Consider the following 24,354-nt stretch of genomic DNA (forward strand, 5'->3'; position numbering starts at 1 on the left):
ACGCCAGCTCCCTTGGCCGATAAAGTGAGATGAGACCACAACCCCAGAGTCGGCCACGACTGGACCTAATGGTCAGGGGTCCCTTTACCTTTAATAATAATAATAATAATAATAATTTTATTTACGGTATATCCTACCCTCCCTAGCCAGAGTTGGGCTCAGGGCGGCTAACAACAGTAAAAATAACACAGTTTACATAAAATCACAATCAATTAATTGAAATACATTCTAAAATCAATTCAGAGTCAAATTAATGGCAGCCATTGGGCTAGAGTTCTATGAGGATTACAGAAGGAGGTGGTCAGACTGTGTCCTGGCCAAAGGCCTGGTGGAACAGCTCTGTCTTGCAGGCCCTGCGGAAAGATGTCAAGTCCCGCAGGGCCCTAGTCTCTTGTGACAGAGCGTTCCACCAGATCGAGGCCACGGCTGAAAAAGCCCTGGCTCTGTAAGTATTACAGCTAGATCATGCTCACAAACCGCTCTGGACACTTGAAATTGCCATAGGCTACTGCCACTGCCCATGATTTTGGTTTTTTTTTTTTTTGTTAGAAAAGAAAGGTAGGATGTAAATATAATTACTAACTAAAATAAAGTGGGGTTTTTCCCCACCATTTATATCTGAATGCATGCAAAAGCAACCTCTACCCCAACACAGCCCAGCCCCAAATATCTTGCCTTCCCTGCTGACATATGAAAGGAGACAGTTGGCAGCACTTGCTTTTTTAAGCCTTAGGAACCTCTGAGAAGCCAGCTACTCAAAATCTGGAGAGACACAAAGCTCACTCCCTGCTAGATGACTCTGTGCTGCTGCTCACTGAACAGACAAAGGAATCCTGTTTGTAAAGGTGACCAGCAAAAGGCCCCATTCTTTAATCCCAAAGAGCCATCTAGTGGCAGAATTTAAAATTATGTGCCTTGCTTGTCCTGAAGAGCTGCCCAGTTTTCAGAACGATAGGCTATATTAAACATTCAGCTTCTGCTGCAAATGGAAACCACCCACTTAAACCCCACCCACAATGTTTAATGTCCATGATACTTGGGACTAAGAGGAGTTGTAGACAAAACAACTGCAGGGCATCAGATGGACAAAGCTTGGTGTAGGAACTGGGATTGCAGGAGGTCGCTGTGTAACCATTGTCTGGCAACCTGCTCGCAGCAACTGTGGGGGCAGGATCAGAGCTAAATTTTCATTAGTTGGGAGTTTCTCACTCTGGGGTGACTTATGGTGCCTTTCCATTCTTTTATTAAAGTACTGTATACAGGCTGGATTTTCCTTAAAATCCCAGCTGTGTGCACACTCTCAACCCAAAGCTTGCCTACTCAGTGGAGTTATTGACAAATGGGAACTCCTGTTACTGCCTGGACCAATAAAAATGACTTCAGACCCTCCAAGTGTCCCTGATTTAGAGAAGCCATCCCAGTTTCTGATTTGATCCCAGAATGTCCTGTTTTCCTTAAAGGTACTACTGACCATTAGGTCCAGTCGTGGACGACTCTGGGGTTGCGGCGCTCATCTCACTTTACTGGCTGAGGGAGCTGGTGTTTGTCCGCAGACAGCTTCTGCGTCATGTGGCCAGCATGACTAAGCCGCCTCTGGAGAACCAGAGCAGCGCACGGAAACGCCATTTACCTTCCCGGCGGAGTGGTACCTTATTTATCTACTTGCACTTTGACAGGAGTTGGGACCAAACAATGGGAACTGCCAACCTTCTGATCGGCAAGCCCTAGGCTCTGTGGTTTAGACCACAGCGCCACCCACATCCTTAGGACATCCCTATTTTCACTGGAGAAGTGTTGGAGGGTATGGAGTTATCCGACCCCCGAGCAATCTGAAGGCAATCCTGTATAAGGAAGGGTGTTTTTTTTTAATGTTTAATGTTTTATTATGTATTTACATATGTTGGAAGCTGCCCAGAGTGATGGAGTAACCCAATAAGTTGTGTGGGGTATAAATAGTAAATTTATCATTATGGAATGCGACGTCCCTATTTTCATTGGAGAAATGTTGGAGGGTGTGTGGCTTTGAACCACACAAAGATCAAAAGCACAGATTTTGAGACATCCCTGTAAAAAGTAATTAATTTGCAGTGGTGACCTATGGCCCCTTTGTCAGTATTGTCCTCATCTGCGCCTTCAGTATGGTAAATTCTATCTTGTTAAATTAAAAATCCATTATGAAATATATTATAAGACAGTCTGTGGATCACCCTTTAAAAAACACATTTACCTGTACATGGAAGCAACCCTGGTCAGATTCAGGTAGCACAAAGCCGTCTCTGTCTGAATGCCCTTGCAAATAAGCCACAGATTTAACTATCGGGTGCTCCTTGCAGATTGCTTGTTATGAACTCAAAAGAAAATTGGAGACAAATCACACTTTGAGTTAAGCACTTAGATAATCAACTGATAGGAGACTAAATGTGTGAACGAATGCATGAACCAGCCCTTGGTTTCTTCCTTTCTTTAAGGAAATCCATATCCAGTTAGGCTACTGAGCAGCAAGATACTGAGATGGTAGAGCAAGAAGCAAGTCAGGGCCGAAGACAAAATTGTGACACATTATAGGTGATCGTCTTTGATGGTCTACTCAACGGTATGCTGTAAGATTCACATAGAGACCTGCATAAATCAGTTTGTGTTACAAGGTAAACAAAGGCCAGAGCTCTTATTACGCCATTCCACCCTGGAAGCAAGGGGTAGGGGACCTTTGGCCCAGTGGCCCAAATTCAGGCCTCTCCATTTGGCCCTCAGGACTCTCTGCAGGACACAAAAAGTTACATAGGTCACGCCTTCTATGAGTGCTTATGCCTGGATGGAACTAGAATGCATCTTGCCTGCCTGGAAGGACAGATAGAGAGATGTGGTGTGTTTGAAACTTGATTTTTTGCATGACTGGTGTAAGCTACTGTACAAGGGTTACAAAAAAAGCTGGAACTCAGTTCCAGCACCTCTCAGGTGGGTACCATTGCCATTATAAGAGAACAAGGGAGGGGTTTGTGGTGAGTTGTGGCACCTCTTTTTCTAGAAGACACATGCACTTTTGTTTCTGGCCCCACCAAACACTTGCAGGCAGCCTCTGGAGAGTTGCCTACAAAGGAATGTGGAATGTGCTTATTCAGGTTGAACATTTTTACTTGTCCCTGCCTTAAAGAACCAGGCCTCTTTCTCAGACTTGGATGGGGTGAGCAGCTATCAAGCACCTGCAGTTCAATGAGGCCTCAGTCAAAGGGCATTCCGTTCCGACCCTATTCAAGTGTTCAGTTCATGCAGTACTGCACCCATGAAGGGTTTCAGAGAACACACTTGGCTATATTTATTTATTCATGTACTTTATTAATCACTTCAGGATGTTTCGTGGGAAACAATTAGCGGGGGGGGGGGGAGGGAATCAACACAACACAGAAACACGCTTTCTAGTCCAATGCAGGAAAAAAAAATCCACTTGAAAGGCTTGCTGGAAGAGGAAGGTCTTCAACAGGCTCTGCAAAGATGATAAAGACTGCACTTGTCTCATATGTGTTGAGAGGAAGCTCCACAAAGAAGGTGCACCACCGTGATAAAGGTTTGGTTCCTACGTACTCTGGAATGAAATGGTGTTTGTAGGAAGCCCTTGCCCACAGAACACACGTGTGTGTGTGTGTGTGTGTGTGTGTGTGTGTGTACACATAGCCAGCATGCACAGCACCAACAATCCCCCATGGCCCCATGTATGTATGAAGGACTGCCTCCACAAAGTCACAAACCCTGATTGATACCTGGACCTGCTTAATGGTCCTTTAGATTGATGCCAATCACATGTTTTGCAAGGAGGTGTTCCTGGAACACCTGCTGAATCAAGAAGGGAGGTTTCAGTGGGCATGTTATTGGGTACAGAGTGCCTGACTAGGGCTTTGCTAGTGAGGCTGAGTAGATATAAGCATCCTTCAACATCACTAACCTTACAAGGTCTTTGCAACAGCTCCCATCCAAATCATAATTGTAAAGGCTGGAGAAAAATTGAAATTCATTCTTTCTTTCTTTCTTTCTTTCTTTCTTTCTTTCTTTCTTTCTTTCTTTCTTTCTAAGGCACTAGAAGTCAAATTGGTGTTAATTTCTATCAAGACTAAATACAGACCCATATATTTCAGTATAAAAGGGTGGTGCATCAAGATTTAAGATATTCAGTCATTTCACAGTGAGACACAGCAAGAGTCCTGTTATCCCAATTTATGCTTTATTTATCAGTGTTTTTTTATAAAAGTCTTTTCAAACTGCTGGGGGAAGATCAGCCACAGTTCCTCCAGGATACCAAGGGATGAACATTTCTAGGTTCTATGCACAACAAAACACATAAAACAGCAACCCTGTGCTGTCACCCAAATGAATCGCAGAACTTTCAAGGAATGATCCAGGACCCTTGGCTTCAGGCAAATCCTCATAACACTTCCAACTGTGTAGAAAGTTGCACAAGTGGCAACATGCCTGCCTTATCTCTCAGGAGGCACTAGGATGGTCCACTCTTTGGTAATGAGCACGCACTCGGATTTCTCCTCTGTTCCACAATTTTTGCCCAAATGTGCCCCTTTGCAGGAACCTGCAAAACAATGAAAGAGATCAGTGCGGATGGTTCATGCGCATATCCCCCAAATGTTCCCAGCAACATGATTTCAATGAGTCTTGCAATGATTGTAAGAGCATAAGGGTCCAATGACACATTTAGTTCAGCACTTGGTTTTCAAAATGCTCAACCAGATGCCCACAAAGAGGACCTCACTGCAACCGGACTCTTTCCGCTCATGGTGCCCAGCAAATGGTATCCAAACAACTTCCATCAATGGAGGTAGAACACAGCCAACTAGAAGCCACAACCACTGATAGCCTAGTCCTGGGTCTAAACCAGTGTTAGCACTGACTGCTATTGTGGAGCAAGCTGTGCAACAAGCAAACATCATCACCATCATTTTTAATTTGTATACCGTCTTTCTATTTTACAATACTCAAGGCGGTTTACAAGCTGAAGAAACAAAAAATGTGCATCTTATAACAATCTAATGCAATACAAAAACGTGATAATAAAACATAACTTTAAAATAGGCAACCTACATCAAAAAAGTAACATTCAACTATCATTAGAATACAGTGGTACCTCAGGTTACATACGCTTCAAGTTACATACGCTTCAGGTTACAGACTCCGCTAACCCAGAAATAGTGCTTCAGGTTAATAACTTTGCTTCAGGATGAGAACAGAAATCGTGCTCCGGCGGCATGGCAGCAGCAGAAGGCCCCATTAGCTAAAGTGGTGCTTCAGGTTAAGAACAGTTTCAGGTTAAGAACGGACCTCCGGAACGAATTAAGTACTTAACCCGAGGTACCACTGTAGTATTAAATAATAATAATAACATATAAAAGTTAAACAGAAATCCACTCAACAGTTACAATAAATAATTTCTAAACTATAATCAATAAAACAATGGCAAGCCACAGTATATAAAATAATACAATACAAATTGAGAAGCTGAGGCAAGAGGGTGGGGCAAGGCAGGTGGAAGGAGGCCTTGCCTGATGGAGTCTCTCCCCTCACAGTTCTTTCTCCAGGACCAGCTTCCTTATGAGGAGTCCCAGGGCCAGGGGGGTGGGGCAAGGCAGGTGGAAGGGCCTCTTCAGGACTTACCGTTTCTTTGAGAACTGCTGGTCTATTTCTTCTAGAGTCTGTCCTTTGGTTTCGGGCACAAAAAGGTAAACAAACAGAACAGCCACTGCTCCCACCAGTCCATAGAGAAGGAACATCCACGATAAGCCTATGGCATCTGCAAGCAGTAGTAAAACACGATTAACATGTGGCAAGACAGAAATTTTGCTTGGACATAATGAAGGGTGGAATATTCTCAGAACAGTGGTGTGCATTACCTTATTAATATGCAGTTGGGTCAAGACAAAGCACAGTGACATAAGCAGGAATTTGGTCCAGTAGGTAAATAATGTTCATCTTTCACAGAATTCAACTGGGATTGCCAGTGCAGTGCCTGTGGGCACAATGGTGTTCCTACGGTGCCCATGAAATCTTTGAGCCCTCTTCCCATTCACTGCCTCCTTGGCTGTGAGGCGAAATGAAGGGTAGTTAATTTTAATCTTCCTTGAAAAGTACTTAAGAGTTGAAGCAGGAAGTTGAAAGACTGAAACTCTTTCCCGCTTCCTCTTTCAGCTCTAAGTGCTTCTCAATGCTCAGATTAATTCCACCAGATCCAACTTTTACCTACATATCTTGGAAAAGGGAACTGTATGTGTATGCTGTGCATTTTCTTTCTTACTGTCTCTTTGTGCAGGGAGCAATGGGGGAGACAAGTGACCTGGAGGGGTAGTGCCCACAGATCATAAATCCCATGGGCCTACAAAGTTTGTCAACTCTTGACATAGATGTTTTGGTCATTCAGAATTGCAAGCTGCCTGTAAAGTTAGACTTTCTCTGTCAGATAGGGGTGCTGCTGGGCCACTCCCTGCCACCAACGCCACTTAGGCCTCAAGCAGCAATACTGGATCCAAAAGTACCCTCAAGCTATGCACCTGCTCCTTCAGGGGGAGTGTAGATGTTAGAATTCCTGCTCCATGATTGCAGTCATGGGATTGTTGTCTTTCACATGACAGTATATGTTTTGACTCCACAGAGTGGGAAGTGACGGAGACAGGATGTTTGTGTTACTGTGTTCCGTGAAGTGGGACTATTGTCCTTTGTTTTTTCTCTGATGCTAGAGAGAGGGGGGGGGGAGCCATGTTGCAGTGCTCTGTGTGTGTTTATATGTAAATAAAGTAGATTAGCCAAAATGCTGAGTTGCTGAGGTCTGTTACACATGATGTGCAAACTCTGCGGATCCCTAAGTGTGCTGGCGTCGGCTGGCATTGGTTGCTGTGATGTTCGGGCTGAAGAAAGCTTTTGAAGCTCCCAAATGATTGACCAGGAGGGAGAGAACATGCCAGTCAGGCATGTGTCTCTGCCAGGGTCCTACTCGAGTGTAGGCTGAACTCCTGACAATAACATCATCCAGAGCAGGCGGCATCCCATCCACCTGGTTCAGAATTCAAGATGGGTTCTCTCCCTTCACAGCAGTTCAGCAGACAGACATTTGCCGTTGTTACAGTGGAACCTTGGAACTCGAACATAATCTGTTCTGGAAGACCATTCAACTTCCGTTACGTTTGAATTCCAAGGTGCAGCTTCCAATTAGTCAACAGCTAGGTTTTTGTCCAAGGAACTTTCAAAAACCGGAGCACTTACTTCCAGGTTTTTGGCATTTGGGAGCCGAAAGGTTTGAGAAAGGAGTCATTCTAGTTCAGAGGTTCCACTGTATTATTATAATTTCTTTTATATTTAGCTTCTTTTATATTTAGCTCCCTCTAAGGAGCATACGGTTCCTTCCCCCACTGTTCTTCCCAAGGTGAGCTACATGGCGGAGTAAAGATTTGAACCTGGGTCACCCACTATAAGTTTAACATTCTAACCTGTCTAGTAATGTATTCTGGAGAAACTGAGGATGGAGCAGGATACAAGCCTAACCACATACCTGCAATCAGCCCTGCTCTGAACCAAATTGCTGTGAAGAATATCAAACACAAGCAATGGCCATACATACCAATGAGGTCAAGGAATGTGAGACTGATCAGCAGATTGGCAGCCCAGTTGAAGCTGTTGCAGAAGGCAAAGGCTCTCCCTCGAATGTTGCAAGGGTAGATCTCACTGAGAACAAGCCACGTCACTGTGGCAGGAGAAAGGAAAGCAGAGGAACAGGGTGAAGATGGAGGGAAACCAAAGAGAAAACGCCAAGCCATGGTTTTGTACAAATGTAGCAGAGAACCAACTTGGGAAAAGCTTTGGATGTAGATGGAAAGTTAGGATTTGCTGGGCTGGGCAACAAATACACACAGAAGATTCAAATAACCAGAATGAAGACAATGACTACGTTTAAATGTCACAAGAAACTGTGGTTAAAATTAATTTTGGTCTGAGTTTGGCTTGTTTCATATAAACCAGTTAACATTAACCATGGTTTGTTATGTTCAGATGATACACTAAATTTAGCTAAGTGAAATCTTAAGTGAAAGCTTCTGATATCTTCCTCACAGCTGTGTCTAAGGAGAGGGGACATCACATAAGGCCAAAGCTCACTGTGGTTCATTCTCAACATACCAAGCATTAACAAGAGACATGGTAGTTCCACACAGTTTGAAAGAAGGATTGTTGCTTTTGGGACATACAGGCAGTGCTTTTTTTCAAGGGGTACTCAAGGTTAAGCAGTACTGGCACCTATTCTTTGTTGTTGTTAAAAAGTGTGGCACTTCCTGTAACAACTTCATGGTGAGTACTGGCACCTATTTTTCTAGGGGGGAAAGCACTGAGAAATCCATTTTTTAACGAGACAAAGAAAAAATATGTATATACACCACACAAAAGGAAGTCATAATTCTTCCAAACCACTTTCTGACCTTACTAGGTTTCCTGAAGTTTCATATGTCTAAATCAGATTGGTCCGCTATTAGGCAAGTTCGTGATCAGTAGGGAAAATAAACAAATCAGTCAGTTAAACAAATGCAGAATTGGAGGACAAAGACGAATTCCAATCCAGTCTCTGGGTTGTATCTAGTTTTGCCCCTCATGTCTTATATTGGGGCAGGCTATGAAAAAGCATATGGATTGCATAAGCCACATCTAGTAGTAGTAGTAGTAATTCCATTATTTGTACCCTGTCCATCTGACTGGGTTGCCCCAATGTAGTATTTCTAGATCCAAATAATGAAAAACAGCCAATCTCAACTTCCACCTTTCTTGAAATAACTCTTTTATAAACAGTGATAAATGAAGACCATGTCCATTTAGACCCACCTTTTCTAGGGCTGCTGAATGACCAACATGTGTACCAGTTTGTTGAGGTTATGGTGAATGTGCTTGGAGCAACCACACAAAATGCATTCAGGTCGCCTTGCGAGTTACAGCAGCCTACCACCACTGAAAACAGCCTAAAGCTTTACATGTGAACATGTGCATTATAAATAACACGCCTGCCAAACTCTTGCATATGTATTTGAAAGGATTATTTCCAGGTGTTTGCCTAACTAGGTATGTAAATATGTTTCTGCCGGAACTGCTACTTCCTGGAACGTTGTAGGTGGAAGGAAATATTTCAGAAACAAGGGGGCGAAGTCCTAGGTACCACAACCGTTGAAGGAAACAAATGGCCCCATATATCAAATGTAGAGCATGTACTCTGGATGCAGAAGATTCAGAGTTCAATCCCCAGCTGCTCCAGTTGAAAGATCTGCCCAAGATCTTGTCTACTCCAAGTAAAGCAGGAAATGGCATCTGCCCAAGATATTGGAGTAGGTAATGCCGGCTAAATGGAACAATGGTCCAAGGGAGCGTCACATGCTCAAAAGGAGCAATGGACATCTCCAATGATCATAGAGAGGGCTGAGCCACTCCTAGTATTTCTCCCTCAAGACTGCAGCAAGCTGCCAGGGGTGGCATTTTTGTTTAAACTCCCTTTTCCCTCTTCCTTGACTGCCCTTCATCCTGGGAGTGAGAATGGGAGGACACCACTAAAATTACACACAGCGCAGCATTTGATTACATTAGTTTCCACCTACAACCGTCTTGTCTTTAACCATTTGCCTGGTTCCACTGGTAGCCAGGGATTCCACACAGGTGAGTGCAGCATGGAATTCCCTCTAAGGGAGCTACTGGGATTCATGAAACAGGGACTGAGCACTCTGCTTTGCCAGCCCAATCGACTTCTGTACTAGCCAGAGAGGAACTTAAGCCACTTACTCCACAGCTGACTGAACTGGCAAAGGAGAAACAAAGCTCTCTGCTTTGCCAGCCCAACAGCCAATCAGATTGCAGAGTGCTCTATACCTGCTTCACCTGATCAGCTTCCATGAAGTGCCTCATGAACCAGCTCTAGCCATGTTTGGCATCTTTCAGCTTCACCTATGTGGTTAATGAAGATGAGGAGTAATGGTTAAGAGTCAGCTTAGGTCAGGCTTCCTCAACCTCGGCCCTCCAGATGTTTTGAGACTACAGTTCCCATGATCCCTGACCACTGGTCCTGCTAGCTAGGGATGATGGGAGTTGTAGTCCCAAAACATCTGGAGGGCTGAGGTTGAGGAAGCCTGGCTTAGGTGTTCATTCCCAGCCAAACATTCCAGCTGGCGAATGTTTTAAAAAGCAGTGAAGGAAGAAGACCTAGTAAGATTACGGGAGATGGGCAATGGAGTGACCGGGGTAGTAGGGGAGAAGAAAGCAGAAGGAAGAAGGAAATGCTTCTAGCTTGCAATTTTTCTTTTACAAGGTTGCTGTTAACTCATAGGAGTGACCCCTCTTATGAGCAAATATCAGGAAGCAAGTAAAAGGCTCAGGGGGTGCTTAGTAACAAGACACATTTATGGAATCCTTATATTTTATTTTTACTGTACTCATTCAATTTTAGTGCCCACAGCTGCTTGGTCAAGGCAGAAACACATTCACACACAGTCAGGTCCATGCAGACGGCTGGGCTGAATTAGGTAGGAATGTGAAAGCAAAGGGAATTCACTTACTTGGTCCAAATCCAATTGAGAATGCACTCACAAAAGCCATCAAACTTAGCAGTGTGATCCAGTTTAGAAGCAGGTGTTCCTTTGAAGGAGCATCGCCCAAAGATGAGCTGGTATCTTGTCCCTTCCCTTTATCGGACTGATTGAGAAAATGGGTCTGCCTGGTGTGTGGAGTGTTTGTCATCGTCTCTCCTTTTCTGTCGGTGGCTAGTGTCCTGGTCAAGTCTACAGGCCTCGTGATGGCTGAAGTCGATTCCATTTGCATATCACTGCCACCTGATGCCAGGAGGGAGTAAGACACAGCTGGATGGGAGGACACTGACTTTCCAGGGAGATGAGCAGAGCTGAACGAAGTGGCATTTGAACCTGGGAGCGTTTCACAGTCTTTGGCCATCTCTAATGACACAGAGCAGCTGGTCAGGCCAATAGCAGTCACCGAAAAGGCCATCACTATGCAGCCAGCCATCAGCAGCACTCTTCTGCCAGCCTTATCTGCAAAAGCCATTGCAACAACAGTCGCAATGACCTTCATCACCCCCAGGCCGACGGAAGCCAGGACAGCAGAGGAATCACTCTGAAAGCCCACTGAGCGGAAGATGGTGGAAGCATAGCCAAGGATGTTGGGCTGCCCCGTGAACTGCTGAAAGAGCACCAATCCTAGGCCAACCAGAGTTCGGCTTCTCATGTTATCCTTTGAGCGAAAAAGGTCCACAAAAGAGTAACTCTTCTCCCTAGAGCCTGGTGGCAGCATGACGTCGTCATTCTTTTGCTGCTGGATGAGGCTTTTGCTAGTCTCACTGTAGCAAACGTTTAACTTCACAGAGTTCTTTGGGAGGAACAGGATGCTGAGGAACTGAACGACTGCCGGGCCAATGGCCAAGCCAAACATGTACCGCCAGCCCTCGGCTGTGTCCGCAAAGACGTAATTCAGGGCATAGGAAAGTAAGATGCCCACGGTGATGCCAGCTTCGTAGAGGGAAACCAGCACCCCTCGTTGATGGGCAGCCACCATTTCCGAGACATATATGCAGCACGCCATAGAGGATAAAGAGATGGCGAAGCCTACGGTCACGCGTCCGCACACCAGCCAAACAAGCGACCCGGAGAGTGTAAGGACGAGACTGCCGCACAACAGAATGGCATTGCTGGCCAATATTGCTTTGCGTCTTCCCTGGTGGTCAATGAAGATCCCGCCAACCAGAGAAGCCAAGAGAGCCCCAATGATCAGGGAACTCACAAGGACTTCCCGTTCAAAACAGCTAAGACGGAGCTCCACTTGTAGCTGCAGCAAGGCCCCTGAGATAATTCCAAGTTCATAACCAAAAATCAGCCCACCAAGGAGTGAGACGGTTGAAGATAACAGGAGAACCAGCAGTGCATGTCCTGTAAAGAAAGAAGAGCACTCATGAGGTTTCAGGGTGTTTCTCATCCACCTTTACAGGAAATAGGAATCTCTCTCTGTGTGTGTATAAAACAGAACTTTTAAGATCTGCATGTGCAAACAAATGTGCGGACCTGTTCCTTAAGCAAACAATATACTAAAGCCTAGCAATATACAGCTTCAGTCACTCTCTGCACAAACAAAATTAGTATCTCAAGCGCTTTATGAGCATGTGCCCTGTTCTTTTAGCAAACAAGATGCTATCTTCCTTAATAAGTCAACAGAGTGTTTGTTTAGTCACAGTTAGTCCATTTGAACTTGTAATCTGTAATTAGTAACATGCTTTGCTGACCCCTGGAAGGATATTTTTTCTGCTTTTAAAATTAGCACAGCACCAATAAAGCCACCACATTAAAAATGGAATATTGGTCCAATTGTTTTTCATAAAGTAAACACGGGATTCCCAGGCATCAATCCACACCAGTCCCATTGTTTCCAATCAAGTCGTAGCAGTGGCGTAGTGTGGGTTATCAGCACCCGGGGCAAGGCAAGTAATTTGCGCCCCCTAACCCGTGGATTTCCCTAACCCCCAGATGTTGCGCCCGGTGCGGCCAGCCCCCCTGCACCCCCCACGCTACGCCACTGAGTCGTAGTAAACTTTAGCTGGATTGGGACCAGCTAAGAAAATGAAACTGAATATTGAACTTCAACACACAGTAATTGTATTACCAATTTAACACAAATCTAATTAGGTTAATTAATCCAGACAGAAGCATCCTTGCTAAAGCAGGTGCAGGAGGCAGAAATCTCTTAATAGGGAAAAATTCAGTGATAGCATAGGCAGATTTAGCTGTAAATCAGGAAGTCCAGATTCAATATTTTCTCTGCCACTGATTGGTCTAAGCTGAGCTCCCGCCTTTCAGCCCATATATGAAATATGGACTTCCTCACAGGGTTATTGTAGGAGTTGCAGAGATTAACTTACACAAAGTGCTATGTGAATGCAATGTCATTATCAAAAGCACTACAGAAATGCTAAGCATTAGCATTCCTAAATATTATTAGCACAAGCAAGCTTTTAAAATAATGAGACTACGTGTGTCACATATTAGGAACATCATGTCTGAAAAGCCCCCGCCATACAGTGAACAGCCTTTGCCTCTTTCCTAAAAGCCTTAATTCATAAAATGAGTGATGTGTGGAAGCTGCTTTGGGCTTGCTGTCTGTGGATTCTGCCTCCATGTAGCAAACTGTGGACGTTCAGCAGCTCATCACATGAACTTGGCGAAAATCCCTAGAACACACAGTGAGACACACAATGAACGCTTAACATGTGGAGATGGCTGCCACAGGGAGACATTTTGAAGCCATCTCTGTGTGGCAAATGTTTCTGTCTCACCCAGATGACTCTCAGAGCCATGCAAGTCCCTCTCTTCTTCCCTGCCACAAACTTGTACTTTAAAAAATGCTGGGAACAGCACGAGACTATTTTTGCAAATGCAAAACCTTCTGGGTGACAGTGATGAAAGCCAGACCAGCCAGTCCTATTCCCCTGTAGGGTGTTTCAGTTCTGCTGCCTCACTTTCAGCTGTCAGCTGCTTGCCAGCCAGGAGAGTCCGACATATGTCTTTGTGGGTATGCGTTACTGTTACAGCTTTCAATACACAGAACAGCAAACATCTGTGTCACTTCCTCCTACCTGCTAGGAATTCTTTCAGGTAAACAAAATGACTGGCTATATTCTCCATGAAGCTGAAAACAGACCTCTGGGCACTTAGCCATGCTTACCCTCCTGCATCAACTCATCTCATTGCCACGCTTCGTTCCAGCACACGACGTCAGTTCTATGATCCCATGTCTAATCCTGCCCAAATGCACAGGAGCCTCATTAATGGCTAGTTTCATCAGGGACATTTCAAACCCTTTTCCGTGACAAAGACACAAGAGTCCTGCCTACCACACAAAAAGTTAGGATTCCAGGTGGAAAAATCGAAGTTGGAATCGGAATTGTTAGAGCCTAAGACTAAGGTACTTTCAAGAATGTATAACTTGCTGTTAAAATGGAATACACAAGATGAAATGGTAAAATCAGCTATGATAAAGTGGGCTCAGGACATTGGGTATAATATCATGTTTGAGGACTGGGAAAGGTTGTGGACCAATGGGCTGAATTTCACTGCATGTAGTGCTCTGAAAGAAAATGTTATGAAAATGATATATAGATGGTACATGACCCCAGTTAAACTTGCAAAAATATACCATTTGTCTGATAACAAATGTTGGAAATGTAAAGAAAATGAAGGAACATTCTTTCACCTCTGGTGGACTTGCCCCAGAGTGAAGGCTTTCTGGGAAATGATATATAATGAGCTGAAAAAGGTATTTAAGTATACCTTCCCTAAGAAACCAGAGGCCTTTCTTTTGGGCATTGTCGGCCAGAAGGTGCTAAGGAAGGACCGAACATTTTTTATGTATGCAACAACAGCAGCAAGGATACTCGTCGCTAAGTACTGGAAAACTCAAGATTTACCCACGCTGGAAGAATGGCAGACGCAACTGATAGGCTATAAGGAATTGGCTGAAATGACTGGCAGAATCCGAGACCTGGGAGAGGAGACGGTAGAAGAAGACTGGAAGAAATTTAAGGTTTATTTACAAAAATACTGTAAATTGTTTGAATGCTAAGCAGGATGCTAGATTATAAATAATTCGGCACCATTAAAACAGATGAGGTGAATTATGAGGATAAGTTAAATTTAATTAGACAATGATGAGGTTAAACCAAATTTTTTAAGATATAAAACAAATTTATTTAAAATGTGTGATGTAACATTGGAAAACTAGTTAGTAAGTATGCAAACAAGGTGATAAATTGCTGGATTAAATTTTCTATAATTGGGAACGCAGAAACGGAAGACGTGAGGAAGTCCAAAGATGACTAGAAAATGTGTTATGATATATATTATTGTGTTTTATTTATTTGTATTGCAATTAAAAACTTTTAATAAATATTTATATATATAAAAAAAGAGTCCTGCCTACCACATGCCTCTGTTTGGGGAAGGGCTGTAGCCAGCAGCATGCGGTGATTTATTTTATTTTATTTTTTTGTATGGGAACAGTCAGGGAGCATTGCTTGCGAGGGCAATGGGGATGGGGGGCTGACATTGTGAGCATGAGCATCGTGCCTCCCTCCCTAAGTGGGGCAAAAGCTTCCAGGTCTTTGGCAAGGAGGTGCCAGGCATCTGAAATGATAATAGAGCTGAAATATTCTCGGAGTCGAGAGTGGATTTCATGCTCTTTATTCAGCTCATAGTGGTGAGGAGGAATGGAAGTTCCCTCAGAATGTCTGCTTTATATACATTATTTACACAAAGGGCCCCATGCGATTGGCTAATTCCGGGATTCTCCTGTAGGCCAATCTGGTTGCGGATTCACTTCCACCTGGAGCTGGATTGGGTGGCTCCTGTGGACCAATCAGACTGCTGCATTCTGAATCCTATTGTTCTAGGACCAATCAGACTGCTGCATTCTGGACCCTATTGTTCTAGGACCAATCAGACTGCTGCCTTTTGGATCCTATTCAACTCAGTACATAACAGGAGCCCTCCTGCCTCTTTCCCAAAGCCAGGCAGGGTCGGGGAAGGTGGCAGGAGGGTTCTTGGTTGGAGCATCACACCTCCCTCCCTAAGCCAGGCAGACGCTTCCCAAGATTTGGGAAGGAGGCACCAGGTCTTATTACTTTAATACTCTTTTTAAAAAGTTTTTTTTTTTTGAGAATTTCAACATAACAAATTATTGAAACATATCATCTTCTTTTCATTCCCCCCCCCATTTTCCCCTCCCCCTCCCCCAAAAGGAACCCTCCCCCCCGAGACTTCCCTCAGTTCCTCTCTCTGATTTTTCAACACATATTATTCTCTGCATATTATCCAATTTTCAAGATCCTTAAATCATCTGTCTATTATGTTAACAATCAATAAATTTGTGTATGTTTATTCAAAACCTTATAACCTTAATACTCTTAATTTATCAGGAACATTTAGGGGACTAGCCTAGTCCCACTAGTCCACTAGCCACACGCCACTGGCATGCAGAAGGTCCCAGGTGGAGCTGGCAAAGACTCCCAGAAAGCTGCTGGCAGCACAGTCTTATGATAGCATGCAGAATGCACCCATATACCGCACTATATATAGCAGCAGCAGCTTATGTCAAGGTGGAGTACACTGCCAACCATTACCTGCACCATTAAAAGAGATTATTACTGCACCATCACTGATGACACTACAATGGCTGAAGCACTTTTGGCACATTGCTCCAACCAAGTAATTGCCAGCGGTATGTGGACCGCTGTGCACTTTTGAGACAGCAGGTATGCAGTACCTGGTGTCAGCTCTTTTGTTTGTTGAACTACTACTATTGAGCAGGATCCAACAGTGTCAGTCTGCTGGTGTCCTCTAACCCTCTGGAGCAGATGGGGGCATTCAAGAGAATGCAGAACGAAGGGTGAATCACCAGATATTGCCTCCCTCTCCTATTCCATGGTAGGATTCCATTCTTCAGCAGATGTACACTATCAGATACCACTCTTTGAAAGAAGCTACAATGTCAGGTAGAATCTGCAAAACAAAGCTTTCCTCTTTTTTTGCACAACACTTAAAAGTTACATTTATACCTATTTGCTGATAGGTTTGTCCCATGGAAACCAGAAGGGCTCTGGTACACTAGATTGCAGGCTTACTCTCTGACGGAATGGGTCTGGGTGTTCTGAAGGAACCAGGGGTGCTCCTAGATCAGGGGTCAGCAAACTTTTTCAGCAGGGGGCCAGTTCACTGTCCCTCAGACCTTGTGGGGGGCCAGGCTATATTTTGAAGAAAGAAAAAAATGGAACGAATTCCTATGCCCCACAAATAACCCAGAAATGCATTTTAAATAAAAGGACACATTCTACTCATGTAAAAACACACTGATTCCCAGACCATCCGCAGGCCAGGCTTAGAATGCAATAGGGCTGGATCCGCCCCCCGTGCCTTAGTTTGCTTACCCATGTCCTAGATTCATCTTTGTCACTTGAGACACAGGTAGTCTTAGTGGCTAGGACTGCCTTTTGCCAGCTTCAGTTGGAAAGACAGCTATAGTCATTCCTGGGCCGAGATAGCTTGGCCACTGTGATCTTGGCATTGGTAATCTCAAACCTGGATTACTGCAACACACTCCACGTTGGGCTTCTCTTGGGCTTAACCTGCAAGCTGCAGCTGTTGTGGAATGCTGCAGCTAGATTGCTGCCTGGAATACCCCGTGGACACCATAGAATATCTCTGCTAAAAGAGCTGCACAGGCTGCCAATATGTTACTGGGGCAGTTCAAGGTTTTAGTGCATTTAGTATTTAAAGACCAAAACAATTTAGGAGTAGCCCAGGATATCTAAGGGACTGCCTTATCCTGTCCAGTAACTGCACTCCTCAGAAGAGGCATTGCTGAGAATATCATATGCCACATAGCAGGTGCACTAGAAACTGGGCTTTTAGTGTTGCAGTTCCAGCCCTCTGGGACGCAGGTGGCACTGTGGGTTAAAGCCTCAGCGCCTAGGACTTGCCGATCGAAAGGTCGGCGGTTCGAATCCCTGCGGCGGGGTGCGCTCCCGCTGCTCGGTCCCAGCGCCTGCCAACCTAGCAGTTCGAAAGCACCTCCGGGTGCAAGTAGATAAATAGGGACCGCTTACCAGCGGGAAGGTAAACGGCGTTTCCGTGTGCGGCTCTGGCTCGCCAGAGCAGTGATGTCACGCTGGCCACGTGACCCGGAAGTGTCTCCGGACAACGCTGGCCCCTGGCCTCTTGAGTGAGATGGGCGCACAACCCCAGAGTCTGTCAAGACTGGCCCCTAGGGGCAGGGGTACCTTTACCTTTACCTTTACCTCCAGCCCTCTGGAGTCAATCACCAGGTGAAATCAGACAGGTGCCCAGCGTGATGGTGTTTAGGTGTCCATTGAAGACATATTTGTTTAGGAAGGCTTTCCCTGACGTGTAACTCTGTCGTTCATCTGATGAAATTGCTTCATTGGTTTCAGAATGTTTGTGGATGGTTTTATTGTGTCAGAGCTTGTTTGAGTAACTTTACAGTCCATAGAGCTTGTGTTTCATTCTGTGTTCACCCTTTCAATGACTTTAGGCTGGGAAGTTGTTGTTTTTTATCTCTTTAAGAACAATAATACCCTTTGTCTTCAATATGCTGTCCAAAAGAGTGCAAATATTTTGGAAATAATATTGAAAACATTTCTCATGGTGGAACGATAGTTACAGTCTTGAATACATTTGGCACAGTCTGTTATCTCATGTTATTATGTTGTTGTTAAATAAGTAGATTTGCATTTATGAAGCTATTTTTAGTGCCTTACCTCTATTTGTTATTCCCCTCCTGACATAACACTGCAAAAATTCTGCCATCCGTACAGCTGCCTATGCTGCCGCAAACATTTCTTGTCTATAGGTAGCCAATTAGAAGCAATATTTATTCAGGGAGAGTAAAAGAGCTTTGCAGAAAACTGGGACGGTTCATTAGTTCCTACCTGCAAACTGTATTAGGCACATACGGCGCTGCTGCGAATGCCGTGGCTGATTCAATTAGATCCTCCTCTAATTCCCATTGCTTTACTGGCTGCTAATGTTTGGTGAGCTTTGATTAACATGCAGCCTGGTACTCACAAATCAGTCAGTGTATTAAGAGGAAAGTGGGAGAAAGAGAGATTGGGGAGATAATTGGCCAAGCTATAGTGAAGATCCCCATGAAGTCTGTGGCAGGAGTCCATAAAACCGTGAGGATCAAACCAAAGTCCTATCCAGGGGCCAGGCAGATGCCTATGGGGAAGCCCACAAACACTGGCAGACTTTGGCCTTTAAAATTTCAGGGGTGCCCCGTGTGACGCCAAAATCCGGCGCCCCCTGCCTCTCGCCTTCTGCTGTTCGTCATTGTTGCAGTGCCTTCTACAACGTCCTCTTGACTCAGAGCCCAGTGATGGTGCCAGGAGCGAGCCAGCAGCAAATCACATGGAGCAGGTGAAATTAATTCTTTCTTAGAAAAACAGGATTGGCTCAGGATCAGCCAAATGAATGCAGCAGCTCTTCTTCAGTAGGTCTTGCCCCTGTGAGGCAGTTGTGGAGACTGAGGGCCCCCCTCTTTCCCATAACTGCTGAAGTCTCCTGCTCTCCCAGGTCATTCCCAAGCAATCTGAGACTGTCTGCATGTCTGCCTTTGCTTCTCCCACTTTATGTATCTTCTGGTTCTGGGAGATTGGGTGGGGGGATGGGGAGAAGCTTGTTGCAGCAGAAGGCTGAGATACTTGTGCTTCTTCACCAACCTGACTCCTCTCTGCCTCTTGGTTTCCCTCCTCTCTTGCTTCTGCTTCTGGACTTCCCTTTGCCACAGACTTTTCCTGCTCATTGAGCCCTGTTACCTCTTCAGCTTCTGACCCCTACACCTCCTTTTCCCAGTCTTCTCCCTTTAACCACACATTGTTGTCCCACCACCAATCCCCTGGCTCTGAGAATTCTTTCCTTGGTGGTTCCCCAGCTGGTCCCATGACAGTGGGCAAACCAGCTGTGCTTCCCTAAACCAGCCTCTGCTATAGAGTGCTGGCCCTGCTTTTTCTGGACTATAAACGGGCACATGCTTGTCTCAGAAGTTTCCATCTATTTTGGCATTTCAGAGTTGTTCTAAGGTAAGGTAAAGGGACCCCTGACCATTAGGTCCAGTCGTGTCCGACTCTGTGGTTGCGGTGCTCATGTCGCTTTATTGGCCGATGGAGCTGGCATACAGCTTCCAGGTCATGTGACCAGCATGACTAAGCCGCTTCTGGAGAACCAGAGCAGCGCACGGAAACGCCGTTTGCCTTCCCGCCAGAGTGGTACCTATTTATCTACTTGCACTTTGATGTGCTTTCAAACTGCTAGGTTGGCAGGAGCAGGGACTGAACAACGGGAGCTCACCCCGTTGCGGGGATTGGAACCGCCAACCTTCTGATCGGCAAGTCCAAACCTGGCCCTCCAGATGTTTGGGGACTACAGGTCCTGTTAGCTAGGGATGATGGGAGTTGTAGTCCAAAAACAGCTGGAGGGCCGAGTTTGGCCATCACTGTTCTAAGGACTACAGTGGTACCTTGGGTTACAAACAATTCGGGTTACAAACGATTCAGGTTACAGTCTCCGGTAACCCGGAAGTAGTACCTCGGGTTAAGAACTTTACCTCAAGATGAGAACAGAAATTGTGCTGCAGCGGTGCAGGAGCAGCGGGAGGCCCCATTAGCTAAAGTGGTACCTAAGGTTAAGAACAGTTTCAGGTTAAGAACGGACCTCCGGAGCGAATTAAGTTCTTAACCAGAGGCACCACTGTACTGAGATTTACAGCCAACCTACCCATAAAACTGGGAGCGAGTGGCAAGTACAACCCTCTCTCTCTCTGCATGCACACACAGCAGAACAGAATAAAATGTTCAGAATAAAATCTCCACACAATTTCTTGATTCAGCTCTAATCTAAAACCAACCCCAATATTGCAATCCTTCTGAAAGGATGTAACCCTGTGCACAATCCTATTCCTAAAGTATGGCAGAACAAACCAAACTCCCTTTGTGCTGGGCTTGGGGTGTGTGTGTGGATTGGGCAGAAGTACACCCGTCCAACAGCTCTACTGACCTGTGTTAGTTTTCCACATCACTGCTAGCAAACAGCTCCTCCTCCTGCTTACGGAATGTGTGAGTGGGTGGATGTGCTGCATAAGGCAGGATCCTTATTGCTGGCAGACAGGAAAAAGTCTGGAAAGAGCTGTCCTGGGTTTCATTGACCCTGTAACAGCGTCGGGGGTCCAGGTAGGTGCAGCGATCTGCCTCCCCAGACCTGGCCACCAACAGCTCCCTAAGTCCCACTGAATTTTGTGAGCCTTACTTCTGAATAAACATGTTTAGGATTGCCCCGTAAGTTGGGAATGAAGTATGTAACATGCTTTGAATATTTCCTCTCCCCACTCCCCCTGAAAACAGGTGTGGGTGCATCTGGGTTTTGTTTTGGGTTTTTTCCACTTGAAATGCAGAATGCTGTCCTGAACATGCACACCCATCTCTCTCAACCTTTCCGGACTTCCAGAAAGATACTGGATGCTATTTTGAATTTTCCTCCAGCCATGGAGAGGGGATTCAAACTGATGTACCAACTTGAAATAAAGAATGGCGCCATCAGTGCATGCACCAAAATTCATTCTGGTTTCAATGTTCCAAGAAGTTGTTGGCATCCGTCTGTCTGAAGATGCAATGGAGTGCACCTCCAGGAGTCAAACCGCTCTGTTAGCAGTACCAAAGTGGCCTCCCCAGAGTAAGTCCTTGGCTGCTCAGATGACAAGACCACCCTCCCCCCCCCATGTGGTCCAAATGAAAGCAGAGCAATAGTTTGACATCAACTTGGCTGCAGGATTTGCCAGAAGGAGGCAGGCAAGGCGCTATCCTTTTTAGGGACTCCATTGCTAAACAAACATGCAGACTGAATGCTAAGCACAACAGAGGCCTCACTTTGCTTGGGCAAGTATCAGAGAGTTGTTTAATTCTGCAAAGAACGTACCATTAAATTGGCTTTCTCCTGCTTGTTCATATTTACTTGGAAGTAAGGCCCATGACCTTCAGCAGGACAACTTTTCAAGTAAAAATGTTCAGGACTTGCATGCTTGCTCAGAAGTAAGTTCTTCTGAATTTAACAGAGCAGACTCCCAAATAAATATACATAGGTCGAACAGCTCTACTTACTCTAAAAAGCCACGACTTTCAGAGCTAAGGACTACAACCTAACGAGGAAAACTATGACTGCTTTTTCTTTGAGCTGTGGAATGCTTGGCTACTTTTTAGCCCCTTTCACCCCTAAACCTGAAAGTCGAAGGAGGAGCACCGTTATTATTTTCTAATCCTCTGCTAAGCGCATCTTTCTTTAAAGCGTTCTTGTAAACCCACATACACATTGTATAGACAGTATTAATCCACCACGGGGGTGGAGTCGGGAGAAGATAGGACGGAAAATAAGAAGATGCTTAAGGGAGACAGCTAACTGCTAGGCCTGTTATATATCTATATTAAATTAAGCAGTCGAGTGGGAAAAGTTTGCTGTGCTTTTCCACTCCTTCATCCACGAAGCAAGCCAGGAAAAAACAAAACAGCCTCCTTTGCCCTCCACTCTGTGTCCCCTAGCAGGGAGGATCTTGCACTTACCCATGGCGATGGGAGAGAGAGTTCAGCTCGAAAGTTTGCTTCCCGGCCTGACCAAGCAGGCGAAAAAGAAATCCCGGAGCCAAGCCCGGAGACGCGCAGCAGTTTAGCGCTCGGCTGCCGTCGGTCGCAGCCTGGAAAGGAGGCGCATTCCGCGTTCCGGCGCCAGAGGCTCCTCCGCCGGCGAGGCGGCTCCGTCGCGCTTGCAAGGAATCGCCGGATCGGGAGCTCGCGGCTCGGACGCCGGGGCAGCGACGGATATGCCGCCCGCCGAAATACCGCAGCTCTGGGAAGAGGGGAAGATGCAGGATCGGACCATCGGGGCTGAAGAAGCTGAAGTTCCCCTACGGGGTCTCCGGGACTCCGAAGTTTTTTCCCTTCTTCTTCTCCCTAGTGGACGGGGCCGAACAGCGCCACGTTGCTCCAGCCCTGCCCACTGCAGCCGGGAGGGGGAACCTCTCGAGCAAACGGGGGTTTGTCCTGCAAGTGGCGAGGCTGGCGAGCAGCTCGTCGGGGATGGAAGAGCCCTCTCTGCCCTGTTGCTCCAGCCTCCGCCTGCAAAGGGAAACCGCGAAGCTCGGCTTCTCCTTTTGCGAGCTTCGTCCTCTCCCACTCTCAGGGCTCTTTCACGCCTAAGGAGTTTTGCATACACGTGTGAATGGGGTAAACGCGTGTCGGGTTTTCAGAGAAAGGCGATCCTTGCAGGAGTGGGAAATGCCACTGGGGCTTATGATGTTGCCTTACAGCACTGGGGGAACCAGCTAGGGAAGAAAGGTCAGGGCCAAGGAAGTGGTGGTGAGACAAGGGAGAAAAGTGAGAGGAGGTGTTGGAAACTAAAGAGGTAACAGGGCTTAGTGGGGGGGGGGATCTGTGGGGCAGAGGTGAGTCTGGCTGGTGAAGAGTTATTGATGTCACCCCCTCCTACTGCAACAATCTTCCCTCCCCCTGGCACTCCCATAACCAGAAGAGGCATGCAAAGCGCAGAGCAGAGGTTGACTTCATGCAGGCAGAGTCTCAGGTTGCTTGAAAAAAGCCCTGGAAAGGAGGGGACTTAAGACAGCTGTGGGGAGTTGGGGACTTTTCAGTCTCTGCAGCTGATTCATGGTGCAAGACCTACTGAAGAAGAATTGCTGTGCTCATTAGGCCTGACACCCCACCAAGACTGTGCAGATTGTGTTCTTGCTAATAAAGAGTTCGCTACAACTTGAATGGTGTGATTTATTGCCAGCTGTCTCCCGGCAACTGGCCTGTCGTGATTGGTGCTGTCTATTCTCTACACTGGCCAGAAGCAGTTATCCAGGATTTCTGGACTGAACCTGAGACCTTCCACATGCCGAAACCACGTGCTCTTCCCACTGAACCAGACAGCCCTCCATTGTGGATCATGGAAATTGTGCCTGTATCTACACAGCTGACTGGTTCGTGGATATGTTTATTTGCACAAGCATTAAGTTGCTTGGTCAGGTGTGTGGGGGAACATACCTTGTGAACCAGCCCTTAGTTTTGGTTAGTAAAGAAGATTTCTGAGCATGGAGAAGAAGATCATTTCCCCCTTGGGGCAACATGCAAAACCTGTTAGGTAACAGAGAAAATAAAATCCATCACATCAGCACACAAGTAAGCAATTGCTGCAAGTCACTGTCTATTAAATCGAGTCAAGTGATGTGACACTATTGCAACAACTGGATTAAATGTATTAAAGAGAAGCAAACAAGCATTGTGGTTTTGCACTGTTCTTTTGCCAACCTTGCTGTAAGGCAAAGCAAAACAGTGATACCATTGACGGCGGATTTGGAGCACTATCAACAGTAGCAAATGAACATGTTTCAATCAGTGCATCTTAAAGTTCTTGTTTCACTTTTTATGGCTGGGGTGTACAGTGGTACCTCAGGTTAAGTACGTATTCATTCCAGAGGTCCGTACTTAACCTGAAACTGTTCTTAACCTGAAGCACCACTTTAGCTAATGGGGCCTCCTGCTGCTGCCGTGCCACCAGAGCACGATTTCTGTTCTCATCCTGAAGCAAAGTTCTTAACCTGAAGCACTGTTTCTGGGTTAGCGGAGTCTGTAACCTGAAGCGTATGTAACCTGAGTGTATGTAACCCAAGGTAATACTGTACTTTGTATTGTCCAACTCAGGCACCAAAATGTATTAAGCCAGCCCTTGAGATGTG

At 45.7% G+C, this 24,354-nt stretch overlaps 1 protein-coding gene across 1 annotated transcript; it reads right to left on the minus strand.

Moving 5' to 3' along the window:
• Positions 1-4,196: 4,196 nt before the first annotated feature.
• Positions 4,197-22,938, minus strand: SLC2A10 (solute carrier family 2 member 10). The gene is made up of 5 exons (XM_083746239.1): positions 22,184-22,938; positions 10,566-11,945; positions 7,607-7,729; positions 5,653-5,788; positions 4,197-4,573 (listed from the first exon to the last, which is right to left on the minus strand). Exons 1-5 carry the CDS (start codon positions 22,185-22,187, stop codon positions 4,474-4,476), a joined length of 1,743 nt encoding a protein of 580 aa, XP_083602365.1. The 5' UTR covers positions 22,188-22,938; the 3' UTR covers positions 4,197-4,473.
• Between the last annotated feature and the right edge of the window lie 1,416 nt (positions 22,939-24,354).

Source organism: Podarcis gaigeae (assembly GCF_964106915.1).
Source record: "Podarcis gaigeae genome assembly, chromosome: 6".
Lineage (NCBI taxonomy): Eukaryota > Metazoa > Chordata > Lepidosauria > Squamata > Lacertidae > Podarcis > Podarcis gaigeae.